Source organism: Nerophis ophidion, linkage group LG13, assembly GCF_033978795.1.
Source record: "Nerophis ophidion isolate RoL-2023_Sa linkage group LG13, RoL_Noph_v1.0, whole genome shotgun sequence".
NCBI classification, from domain to species: Eukaryota; Metazoa; Chordata; class Actinopteri; order Syngnathiformes; family Syngnathidae; genus Nerophis; species Nerophis ophidion.
Genome location: NC_084623.1, coordinates 21,672,588 through 21,685,745, shown reverse-complemented (window position 1 = coordinate 21,685,745; position 13,158 = coordinate 21,672,588). Strand labels below are relative to the sequence as shown.

At 37.2% G+C, this 13,158-nt stretch overlaps 1 protein-coding gene across 2 annotated transcripts in view; it reads left to right on the top strand.

The window, feature by feature from the left end:
- The window catches only part of si:ch211-140m22.7 (uncharacterized protein LOC570370 homolog), a 14,302-nt gene extending 2,951 nt beyond the window's left edge, over positions 1-11,351 (top strand). For both annotated transcript variants that reach the window (XM_061918596.1, XM_061918595.1), the window contains exons 3-7: positions 506-611; positions 4,339-5,547; positions 8,417-8,480; positions 9,534-9,658; positions 11,231-11,351. In XM_061918596.1, coding sequence (XP_061774580.1) covers positions 506-611; positions 4,339-5,547; positions 8,417-8,480; positions 9,534-9,658; positions 11,231-11,262 — 1,536 coding nt within the window. In that variant the 3' untranslated portion in view covers positions 11,263-11,351. The remainder of the gene's footprint in view (positions 1-505; positions 612-4,338; positions 5,548-8,416; positions 8,481-9,533; positions 9,659-11,230) is intronic.
- The last annotated feature ends 1,807 nt before the right edge of the window (positions 11,352-13,158 follow it).

Genomic DNA, 13,158 nt, shown 5'->3' with positions numbered 1-13,158 from the left:
TTAAAAATTTTCTGCAAAATTGTTTGTCCATCAAGTTTTGAAATTAACTCTGGGTCATTACCGGGCCAAATATGGCCCCCTGATTAAAATCATCATAGGTCCCCATTTAGAATATGTTTTTAAAAATAAATTTTTTAAGCCACCTCTGCGCTTATGCACTGCACGTTTACGTTTATGTCATAAGTCAGCAACCAAGAGGAGCTTCTGTAAACTGTTTTGAAAAGGTGTTATTATAATTTATATTCCATATAATGTTGTGTGAGAATCCATTTGAATGAAGAATCGTGTTGAATTTGTAATCGATTCCGAATTAAATTGTCACCCCAATTGGAACCAAATTGAGTCGTAAGATTAACATCCCTAGAAAATGTTGCCTCTCTGTACCGAATCGAAAGTTCTGTCCTGATTACCGTAAGCAGATATTAAACACATGTGCACGTCCGTGTTCCACCCTGGTATACATATAGTATACCTACCGTACTTACCTAAATATCTGTATTTTCAGTGTTTGCCGGCTGAGAGCTGGAGTACGCTGTGTGGCGCACCCAGAGCTACAGCTTATAGTACAAAGTACGGGGGTACCAAAAAGCCATCATCAAAAAAGAACTCTGGTAGGTTCAATACACTCCTCGACACAAAATATGCCTTAAAATGATTGAAATCTAAGATAACTACTGTTTGTCTAAAGCTCACGAGAGGGTCTGTGTTCAAAGTGTCATCTGTTTGAAAAACGACTACTTTTGAAAATATTGTTGTATTTGTGAAACTAATGACACTGTTGTTCTTTTTCATGTACGGTACTTTTCAAATTGATACGTATACGGTAGTTGGAATTTGGCCTACAGTGGGGAAAATAAGTAGTTGATCCCCTGCTAATTTCATTAATTTGTCCGTCCACTTTCAAAGATATGAACAGTCCAAAACCTTTATGGAGGTTTGTTACAGAGAGAGACATAAAATAAAATAAAACATTGAATAAAGGTAATGAATTCACTTTGCAAGTGTTTAAACCATGAATGATAACAATAATAATATTATTATTACCAACCAAGGGAGGATTCTTACCCCACAGACCAGCTATGTGCTCATGGAGCACACAAGTATGTTCTGTTTCTTTAGGAAAGTACCCCTTATCTCAACTCTTTATGTAAATAAAACACACCTGTCATAGAAACAATATCTTTCATTCCTATCTCTCCACCACCATTTTAAAGACTAAAGAGCTGTCAAAGGAACATTGTAGACCATCCTAGACTGGAATTGACTACATGAACAACAACAAGAAACTTGGCGAGAAAGTGAGCACTATTTGTGCAATAATTGATTGACAGAAGATAACAGACAATCTCTTTCACTCTGGAGCTCAGTGCAATATTTCACCTGGTGGGGTCGGTGGAGCTGCTTAATGATATCAGGAGTTTAGTGCACAGTCATCAAGAAAAGCATTTGTAACTTTGCTGTCATGGTGATATTGTGCTGTGCTGAAGAAGACACATGTACAGTCTGAAGTGTGACAATCAACTCCTGATCCTGAATAACCTACATAAGACCACAAGGAGAAGGGGGTGTGTTCCTATGGGACCGAAATAGAGGTGTTTGTCGTCAAGTGGACTGAACGTGTTTGTTTGCAGAGAACTGTTAAAAATGATTCCAACAACAGCATCCCTACTGTCAAACATGGAGTTGCAAACATTGCGCTTTAAATTGTTTCGCTGACCAAAATCTCCCCTGAGATGTTTGCAACCCGAGAATTTCTCTGCTAAATACTAAGGGCCTGGTTTACTAAAGGTTTGCTTGTACTAAAACACAAGCAAACCTAATAGCACACGTAAAGCTGATCTACTGAACGTGTGCAAAGTGGATTGCGTTTGTTAAGTGAGCAGAATAAGGCGTGCTATTCAATTTGCGTCTGTCTTCATTAAATGCAAAATATATACTGATCATAAAACCCCCCACAATATTAGAGTAGAAGATGCAAATACAATTGTTTAGCACGCACAATGTGATTTATCAACTTTGATCACTATTGTGCGAGCACTTATTTGCGCTTTATTTAGCTCGTGTGAGAAGGACGTGCAAACTGACAGTCCCACACTAGGCTGCAGGATCAGGGCTCGCGCTGCACAGACAGACGATGCACTGACGAGAATTCTCTGTCCCACATGTGTGTGTCAACACTTTGGACGGTAGAACTAAAAAATATTCGACACATCGTTTATTTATCTAAATCATTACATTTATAGCTGCTAGAGGACTTTAAGGGCTGATTAAAGTGAGGCGTTTTGGTGTCCTTAATATTTTTAATGACATTTGTGTTTTTTCACATATAATATATATTATTAAAATATTTCACATGTGAAAAAAACTTCTTGAAGTATGAATTTTGGCGTTTTGAGCAAAGTAAGTCCAGCCTCCTTCCCATGCACCGTCAGCGGTGAAAAAGGGGAAAAAAAAGAAAGATATTTGTGTCAAAGTAGCACTGCACGACTGTTTCTAAAAGGCCCATAAAAATTCTCCTGCATGTTTGAAAGCATAGCGAAACACCACACGTAAGAGCATGATAACATACATAAATGTGCAGTAAATGAGAGTGTCTCCGTACACACAAATTCCGCATTTAAGTAAGGCAGCACCACCTTACAATTGCACACGCAGTCTTAGTAAATTGTATGCAATACACCTACTAAAAGTCCACGCTATTTTATAAATTGCACTTGCTGTTAAGCACGTGGTATTGGGATTTTAGTAAGTAAGTGGCAATTGAGAACCAATATTTCCTCAATCAAATACAAAATAATTGATTACCTTTTATTTAATGGATTTATTTTACATTCTGTTTCGCTCTTCTACAATACATCTACCAAACAAATTTTGGACTGTTCATACAGTTAAGTTTGTGTAAATTAGACAAACTGCTCTTTTTTGGTAGCTATTTTCCATGCAGATATTTTTTTTAGCCTTGGCAGCTTTCACAGCTTTGTACAGTGGTACTTTAGGATATGAGTTTAATTGGTTGTCCATGAATGTTCTCATTTATCCAGGTGATTATCATCTCAGGCCATTCAATCGATCACAACTGGACTGTTTGGTTTGTCTTAGAAGACATTTCGCCGCTTATCCCAGTAGGCTTCATTAGTTCGTGCTCAAAGACTTAGTTAGATATGGTCTGACTAGATCTGACCAATCTAAGTCTATCAGCAGTTTAATTGGTTCTGTGACGCAGCTCGTACCTTGAAAAAACTTGTATTATGAATCAGCGTCACCTATTGAGAGTAATTGAAAATCTATTTCTTCCGTGATTGGCCCCCGCTAAAACAGCACAATTTTAACTTGCCGTTCAGATATGATGGAATGTACTACAGATAACTACATCAGTTTTATAATGTAATGTAATAATAATGTAAAACATTTACCTGGTAGCAGACTTCTACGGTAACTCCTTCCAGCTGCTTCTCAGTTAAATACACCATCAGCAGCTTCTCTATATTTTCATCGATAAATGTCCATTGTTAAGATATTATTTTTACATTTTTGGCTGGCGTTATCGACTCATTATGTTTCATTATGATGCAGACTAGCAGTGCTATGCTCCAACTGCTTTACCAAGATACTTAGCTAACACACTCGGTCATATTCTTCTTCGTAGCATTCTACTTCACGCTCACTTTTGTCTTCCCCGTGGTTGGAAAATCCAAGTTATGTCGATCTCCAGTTATAAGCTAATGCTTGCGCGCAAGATCTGAGATTTTGTTCAGATTTTACGGGGTTCAGTGTAACATTCGCTACGCCAGCTAGCAGTGGGGTGACTCGTAACCCAAATTTTTGCACGCAACCCAAAGCATAGCAATTGGTTAAGAGACAGCTCGTACCCTGAGATACCACTGTATACTTTACTTTGTGAAATACTATTGAGAGTCTATTCTAAGTAGTCTCTGAACATTATTAGGTCTATGTAGCAGATCTGAGTACTTTTATATTTATATTTATCACACAGTTTGGGTACACTGATGTGAAAGACAAGAATGTGAGATCCTGTCAATTCAAAACAACAACAATTAGTGAAATATATTTGTTTATTCATCATTTTTACTTTTAATCCTAAAGTCCCAGTTTGTGTAGAGTGTCTTGTAGTGTCTATTTCATTTTCTGTAATCCTGTCTTTATTTAGGCAGGTAGGTATGCAATACTGCTTGCACAGAATCGGATATCAACTCACTAGGTGTTTTTATGTTCAATATTGTTAAACTTGGAATGTAGTGCACATTTATTTTTATTCTTCGACTTTGTGAATGTATTAATGAGATGTTTTACCCTGTCTGCTTGGTTTCTTCATCCTAGACAAAAAACAGGTTAAAACATACTTCGATATAGAGAAACTTGTTCAGCACAAGAACTATGACTTTCCCAAGAAAGGTGTTCCAGTACCAGCAATCAATTTAGCAGCACATCCTTCAGTCCCAACTGTAAAACCTGAGACTGTGGTCGCAGTGCCTGCAGTAGAGGCTACCAATCGTGTTGCTGAAGCCGATCCTGCATTTTCTGTTGCGCCACCAGCTGAAATTGCTGCCAAATCAACCGTCACAGTCCTCGAAGATTTGCCCAAGGCTGTTCTCTCAGAAGCTAAAGTTGCTGTTGATCCTGTGTCTGAAGCGGCCCCTCTACATACTGTGGCCGCCAAATCTGTGTTCGAGTCTGTGGCTGAAACTACAAGTGTGACATCTCCAGCCAAGCCTGTGGACACAGTTGCCCAGATGGAATCTTCCACAGAATCCAAGAGTACAGCCGCCTCCGTGAAAGCTGGGATGAATGTAGTGGCTGAAGCTCCCCTTGCAGATGTGGCCGCAGAGCCAGTCGTTGCAGCAGTCCCTGTGAAGGATGAAGCCCAGCCTGTTGCAGCTGTGCCTGTGGCTGAAGCTGCCCCCATGGAGAATGCCCCAGAGCCTGTTATTGAAGTAGTCAGTGTAGAAGCTACAGCTCCAACTGTAGCTGCAGAACCTGTTGTTGAAGAAACCCCTGTGAAAGATGTGGCTGAGCCTGTTGCAGAAGTTGTCGCTAAGCCTTTGGCTGAAGATGGCCCCATGGAAGCATTTGCAGACCCTAAAGAAGCTGCAGCCGAGGCTGTGTCTGAACCTGATGCAGTGCCTGCTGTTGAAGATATCCCTATGAAAGATGAGTCAGAATCTGTTCTTGAAATTACAGCTGAGCCTGTGGCTACAGCTGCCCCCTTGGAAGCTGCAGCAGAACCTGTTGTTGAAACAGTTACTGTAGAAGCTGCAACAGAACCTGTTGTCGAAACAGTCACTGTAGAAGCTGCAGCAGAACCTGTTGTTGAAACAGTTACTGTGGAAGCTGCAGCTGAACCTGTTGCTGATGCTGCTCCTGTGGAAGAAGCTGTTCCACTTGTAGTTGAACTTGTGACTGCTGAGGCTGCAGCTGATGTCTCCGCCCCTGAACATGACGCACATGAGGTGTTGGACCGTGCTCCCGTTATAGATGAAGATGCAGGAGAGAAGCTGCTGGAAGAGCCATCTGGTGAACCACATGCGGGTATACACAAAAAACGCCTAACCCAACTCTCCCACAATCCTTCTATTTTCCTCTGTGGACCCTGTAGTTTACCATTATTATTATTTAACTTGACAATAGTAAAAAACAACTTGCACATTCTTTTCATCTTAAATGTGCTGGCATTACTTTTTTTATTTAAGATTTTTTGTTACAGATACAGTATACAGGTGGTCCTCAGGCTATGAAGAAGTTACGTTTTCTAGGCTGTAATGTAAGTTGAGTTATATATAACCTATAGCTAAATCAACACCTACGTTTGTCACCATGAACACAGAACACGTGAAGGAAATATAAAATACAGCAATACAAACATTCAATACATCAGTTACATCAAATGGGGTTTAAGAGAACTTCTTAATGTCTTGCACATTGGAAAGGATTTTGCAAGAGGGAGAGAGACAGGCTTATTTGGAGGAGGAAGTCTCAATAATGAGGCCATTATGCTGCTTTGTTGTCACTGTGCATTTCATAGGAACATATCTTTTTACATGTTCAAAGATACCATCTTTGTCCTTATGATGGTCACAGTGTTTGAATGGGTCAGGGTAGCAATGCAGTCTATGTTGATTTATTTATTTCTAAACAATTTGCCATGTCTAATTTTACTTGTTTCAAAGGCATGTAAGATAGTGCCTTTTTTACCCATATCCGATTAGCCAACATTGCCGAACACTTAATTTTCAATACCAGTTTAAACAGATACCAATAGCAGTTATTTCCTCAAACTAATGTCAGGATACATGTAGTGTGATAAATGAACACATTATGCTCTTTTACTTTGATGCCGCTGGATACATTCACAAATAAACACTTTTAAACAAGACAAATACTGGAGTGTAGTTAGTAGTTTTAAAACAATTTAGGGATGCACAAATAATTTTTTTCAAGCCAATAGAGCTAACGTTCTGCTGGTCAAGACGAATACTGATAACTAATTTATAGGTACTATTTTTTGAAAATTTAGATTTAACTGGAGTTTCTGCTTCGTTGCGTCTGTGTGCTGGCATCTTTGTCGGCTTTTAAAACACTGTCTTAGCAATGGTAGCGTTTCGCGGCGCAGATGTGGTTGGATATGTTGAAGCTTGATGTTTTTTCCATCCTCGCGGAATGTTTGCAGAACTTTTAATGCAAATAGAACGTCAAAAGTCTTCCTCTGAAACAGTAAAGAAGTTTCTAAGGTAAGAAAAAATGACCACTTGATTTGACACAGGTAATCTAGCTTCATGGAGCGTTTTTTTTTTGTTTGAACCATTATAATTAATATGTAAATTATCTTTCCTACATTTATTGTGCACCCCTCGAGAAAGTGCCATATTTTTTTCTGATGTTTTGTCTCGACAAAAGTGTCATTTACAAAAATCATGCGCAATATTTCAAATACGTTTGTATTTTATTTATATACTTGTTTCAACTGTCAACAAGTTAGAAAGGTTAGTTTTTGAGTACATTAACATAAAGTAATTTAATTTGATAATGTTGTTAACCATATAATTTATATAACTGTAAATCTTGGTGTGACACAAGCATTTGTATGAGATCAAAACATGAAACCGCACTAATAAACATACAATCATTAAAATGTGTATGTTTATGTATTTATTCTTTATTGATAATGTTAATGGCATTAGGCGTTGCGATTTGGTTGAAGATTTGTGCAGCGATGCAGGAGAAAAACTTCTTAGATGCTGTCACATACTGTATTTTCTCCTCTATTCTTTTACCTTATTCGTCTTGTTTCTTGTCTCCATTTTAACAGAGTATAGTTTAGTATAGTTTTTTTTCATTATAGACCTTCACTACTTATCCTTTGTATGTGACTCAGAATGATTTTTTCTGAAGTGTGATATTTGGAGTATCGAAAGAAGACATCTTACTTCCCCCTCACAACACCATCGCTTTACACTCATCTTGCAAATTGTATTTTCATTATTTAACGGATACATTGTCAAATTTAGATATAATACCACACTCCAAAGATGCTAACAGCAAACCTGTTGCTCTGTGCTGCACAAAGCAGTTTAATACAGGTATACCGATATAATTACCGGTCAGCTGATATTGTTGGACATCCCTACTTTTAACTTAATTTTTATGTTTTTTTGGCGCACTGCCCCCAGAAAACTCTTCCTGCGGAAGAACAGCATTTCCGTGCTCTGTGTGGCGCACAAGATGAATGTATTCTTTCAAAAATGTAATGTTTACAGACCAAAATTTTGTTTTTAATACATTTTTTGGTACTTCTTCGTAACCAAAAAACATTTTAAACCGGCGACCACCTGTACATCAAATGAATTACTAATGCATGTATTGACGGCACAGTATTTACTAACAATAATTTGACAAGCTGTATTACTTTTGGACTTTTTTCGAAACTCTGCCTGCTAATTTCCCTAATGTTATATCTCTTTTCACGGCAAATGTTTGTTTCAAAGAGGTTTCCTATCGTTGAAAGTTCGGATGTATGTGTGATTATTTCCCTTGACCTTCCTAACATTTTTCCCATTTATTTAGGAGTCTTTAGTGGAAATACTTAAGGCATGCAGTCTTCACTTTCCCTTAGATTGTACACTTGTCTTGTGCATTTTGTTTTGACACACACGCACAGATACTGTGGGTAAACTAGTGACGGGCCATGAATGTCCAAACTACACTTCGTGTGTCTGCCTAACCTGGTCTCTTGTTCTCTGACTTCTGTAGCCACTTATTGTCTTGCTATTCTTTGTGTGTTGTTTGTGCATTTTACACAAAGGTTGTTTTTTGTGTTTGTTTTGTTAAAACCAAGATAAGCTCTGTTTTTTGAATGGTCAAAGATTTAAAAAAAATGTGTGTGTTTACTTGTGATTCTTAGCTCAAATGGACCCGATTCAAAGGCTCTTCCTGGACTCCATACGCCAGTATTCAACACAAAACCAGTAAGTATCACTATCAGATGTGACAATCCCCACCTTCTGGTTTTTCTTAAGTGATGAAGAATATTCTTGAAGTATAGCTATTTCCTCATGTACTGTAAGTGTGAATGTCTGGATGCCAATGAAGGTAGCACTCACTTACTTGGTTATCAGTGGTTAGATGGGTTATATATTGGTTGAACAACTGCTGCTTTCCTTGACCTGTATTGTAGCCTTTGTCAGTAAAGCCTGCCATCGGCCCCTTGTATTCTTTAGTGCAAGGGAAATGTGACATATCGACACAAGTGAACTGCATATTGACAATCAGCCAAGAAAATAACAACGCAATGAGCCGTTGCTTGATTGATGGAATGTTCCAACACAGATGACTGCATAATCCAACTGCCTCTAAATATGGCTGTGCAGCAAAAGACACGCTGGATGGCTCTGGGTGTCTGAAGAAGCACAAGTTTGCAATCAAAAAACGACTCTCCCAGAAGACGTTTTACCCTGTGACACAGATTACTGTCCTGTTTTACTGCATTTACCAGCCAATATGAGAGATTCACACAAATGATTGAGTGCATCATCTGTGTCAACCCCCAAGCACACTGCCGCTTTTTAGTTACCACTTTAATCATGCAGTGCTAGATGAAAAAGTCTGCATCTTACAGGAAGATCGTTATTTTCATACTGGAAGAAACACCTGCATGCATGGAAGTATTGCATGGACCCTTCCTCACAGGACCAAAATCCTGTTGAGAACTTGAGGGCATTTCTGTTAGGTGAGATTTGGGTTGACAAAACTGTTTTTTGGAGGCTGTGGCTGCTGCGTTAAATGTCGACGGTAAACAGCCAAAGAATCACGGCAAATTTTGTGCAGAGGTCTTCACGACTTCACAAACCACCAACAAACCTGTGAGGTCAACATGTTGATGCTATAGTGTACCTTTTTAGAGCTCTGAATATATGAGTCATGTATGCATTTCTCCCCCATGATTGGCTAATCTGTTTCAATTCAAAATAGCTAACAAGGAGTCTAATTTACCTTTCCTGATATTGTGCCTCCTTCTGTAGAATTAGTGGCGAGCCAGTTGATGCTGGTCCGGAGTACCAGAAAGCCCTCGCAGAGGAGATATCTAAGCTACAGAGGCTTTATGGCGGTGGGGACCTCACATCTTTTCCAGAGTTTAAATTCCCAGGTACTGTACACATGTTATCCATCTATGTTAGACGAAAGCTCAACCATAACCATTTTTCAAAACTGAAGACTCTTCCAACCACAAGAACTTACATTGGCAAATGCCGAAAACAAGCAAGCAGTCCCAAGACCAGAAGATGTCATGAATAAATTCATAAAACTAAACACTAATGTAACAAACTTAACAACATTTAATAGTTAAAGGGAATTGCACTTTTTTCACAATTCTTCTATTATTCAAAATCTTTTTGTAAGACAAGAACACATACCGTATTTTTCGGACTTCTAAGTCGCAGTTTTTTTCATAGTTTGGCCAGGGGTGCGACTTATACTCAGGAGCAACTTCTGTGTGAAATTATTAACACATTACCGTAAAATATCAAATAATATTATTTAGCTCATACACGTAAGAGACTAAACGTATAAGATTTCATGGGATTTAGCAATTAGTGACAGATTGTTTGGTAAACTTATAGCATTTTGTATACGTTATAGTTATTTGAATGGGTCTTACCATGATATGTTACGTTAACATACCAGGCACCTTCTCAGTTGGTTATTTATGCCTCATATCACTTTATTCAGCCTGTTGTTCACTATTCTTTATTTATTTTAAAATGCCTTTCAAATGTCTATTCTTGGTGTTGGGTTTTATCAAATACATTTCCCCCAAAAATGCGACTTATACTCCAGTGCGACTTATATATGTTTTTTTTTCCTTTTTTATTATGCATTTCCGGCAGGTGTGACTTATACTCCGGAGCAATTTATACTCCGAAAAATACGGTACTTTATTTTCCGAACTGGGATATATGCCGCACAGACTAAATTTTAGAAGAAAAAAATATTTTTCCATATATTAGCCACAACGGACTATAAGCAGCAGATATATACATTGCAAAATTAGTTATTTACACAGAAAGATTCTGTAAATGTTTATTTACATACCTGAATTGTTTCCATACAGTGCCTGTAACACGGCAGTAAAACGGTTGATTAAACAAAACAGAAGTCACCATTATGGACCCACTAGCTGCAGAAGCTAGTTCTCCAATCAGCTAAATAGACTCAATAAGTCCACTGTGACGTCTTTGTGAGTTTACTGAGGAATTTGTAAAACTGAAACAACACAAAAAGAATGCCGTTGTTAGTTAATACTAACACAGACACTTGTTAACGTGTTAGCATTTTAGCTAATGCTAACGACGCCAGCGTCATTACATTACAATGGCACGTACAAATATGCATGAAAACACTTCCACAGACATTACACATGTGACAGTTTAATAAGTATAAACAATTTTAGTTATACTGTAAAACTTACGACTGTTATTTGGAGTGATGAATAAAGAATCCATGCGAGTAGAAAAGCTAAAGATGGAACTTTTAACACAAGTATCCCACATTGTAACAACATTCATTGTCAAAGGAGAAAAGCATAGGACTGTACTCTAGTTTAAAAGGAAACTAAAAAAATACAATAAAATTACACCATTGCGTTACTTTTGATGTATAGTTTTGAAATATTTGAATACGTTCCCACAAATAATGATGATAGCTTTTTGTTTTTCAGAACCCACCTTTGATGAAGTGGTCCGTAAGTGAAAACCTCCCGCTGAACATGACCAATGCTTGTGAATATGTGCTGCGTAGAGAAACATTGTCTGTTTACAATAAAAATTATCAAAATACAATTCCAAGTCTTTTTCTTTGTGGGAAGAATGGAACGTATGATATGTGTGATGGGGACGGGAAAACGTCAGTGATGTGTACATCAGCAAATATTTAAGTGAAATGGATTAGGGTTGGGTGTTGAGCCATTCACATCTTATTTGATACTGTAGCTACAATATAGACACCTAGTAAGGCTGCTGCAAAGTGATGTTAAACTTTTTTTTCCTGCATTTAACTTTACAACACAGGCATCCTATTTTGAATCATGTTGAGGCATAAAGTTGGGATCAGAAATTAGCTTACACTCATCATGAGAGTACGTCATTGCAGTTGTGGGCCTTTTATTGATTCTGTTAAACAATAATTTTTTGAAGGTGGAATGATTATAGAATGTATTTTTTTAATTATTTAAATTTCCTTAGAATTTGGTGATCTTTTGGGGGGAATTTTTGAAAAACCAGATCAGTCTGTATATTGATAAAAGTTCAACCTTCAAGCACCATGTCAGTGTTTTCACAAGTTCATTGACTCTTAAATGCGCCAGTCATCATTAGCATTTGACATAAACACTGTAGTTGAAAGGGGTACTCACACTAGGTCAATTGCACCATACCTGTGTCCACTTCACACCTAAGGCGCAGGTGTTAGATTAAAGGCCCAGGGTACAGGTCTAGCCCGCCACAACATGTTATGTGGCCCTCAAAGGCCTAGGAAAATATGCATTAATAAATACCTCATCATTTTGTTCTTTTCATTTTCCAGGAAAAAATATATGTACCACATGAAATTGCATGCCTTTTCAACTTTAATATTCAATATTGCAACAAATATTGTATTATTATACTTTTCAAACACCGTTTTTTTTTTTTTTGTTAAAATAAAAATAAATACTATTATACCTGTTTGACATTTGATTTCAGAGCAAGTAATCCATCAAATTGTACACGGTAAAAATTAAAAAAGAAACATTTAACAATGTTTTTTACAGCATATTACTGTAAAGTGAAACAACTCTACTGCCGTTTCTACTGTAAAATTCTGGTGACAGGGCTGCCTTTTTTTTTTTTTACCATAAAATCTTTAGTTACAGTTTTTTACGGTAAAAAACTGGCAGCTTAGTTGACAGAATTTTTCAAAACAGTAGTACAGATTTTCTATTCAAATATATGTTGTAAAAAAACACCTGAAATATTACCATAAAATTCTGGAGACTAAACTGCGAGTATTTTACTGTATAAAAAACAACAGTTACTGTTTTTCTATTTACTATAATATGGTGTAAATAATATAGATATAACAGTAAAAAGCTGGTTACGAGCTTTGTAGAGTAAAAAAATAGTTTTTTTGTTTTGCATTTTACATAAAAAATATGTATAATGATACAAAACAGAGGCAAATTCATATATTATTCGCTGTTACAAGCGGCCTGCTGATGGCAGCCATAATTGTAAACTGGCCCTCAATGAAACCGAGTTTGACACCCCTGACCTATAAGGCATCATTTGAATAGTGTGAGCGTACTATTCCTGTCTTTTGACATGAATGGAAGACATGGTCTCGGGCCTGGAGCAATTTAATCATAAGCAACACATTTTAAAATACAGTGGTCCTTTTAGATACAAGTTTATTGGGTTCTGTGATGCAGCTTGTTCCTAAAAAAAACTTGTATTACCCATTGAAATTTGTTTTAAACTAAAATATAGTTTGTTCCCACCAAAATGATTTTGTAACATGCTTTTTAAAAAGAAAAAATAACTTTTGGATAAGAAATTTTATATTAAAAACAATAAGATAAGATGTAGTACAAACAACTACAGAGTGGTACCT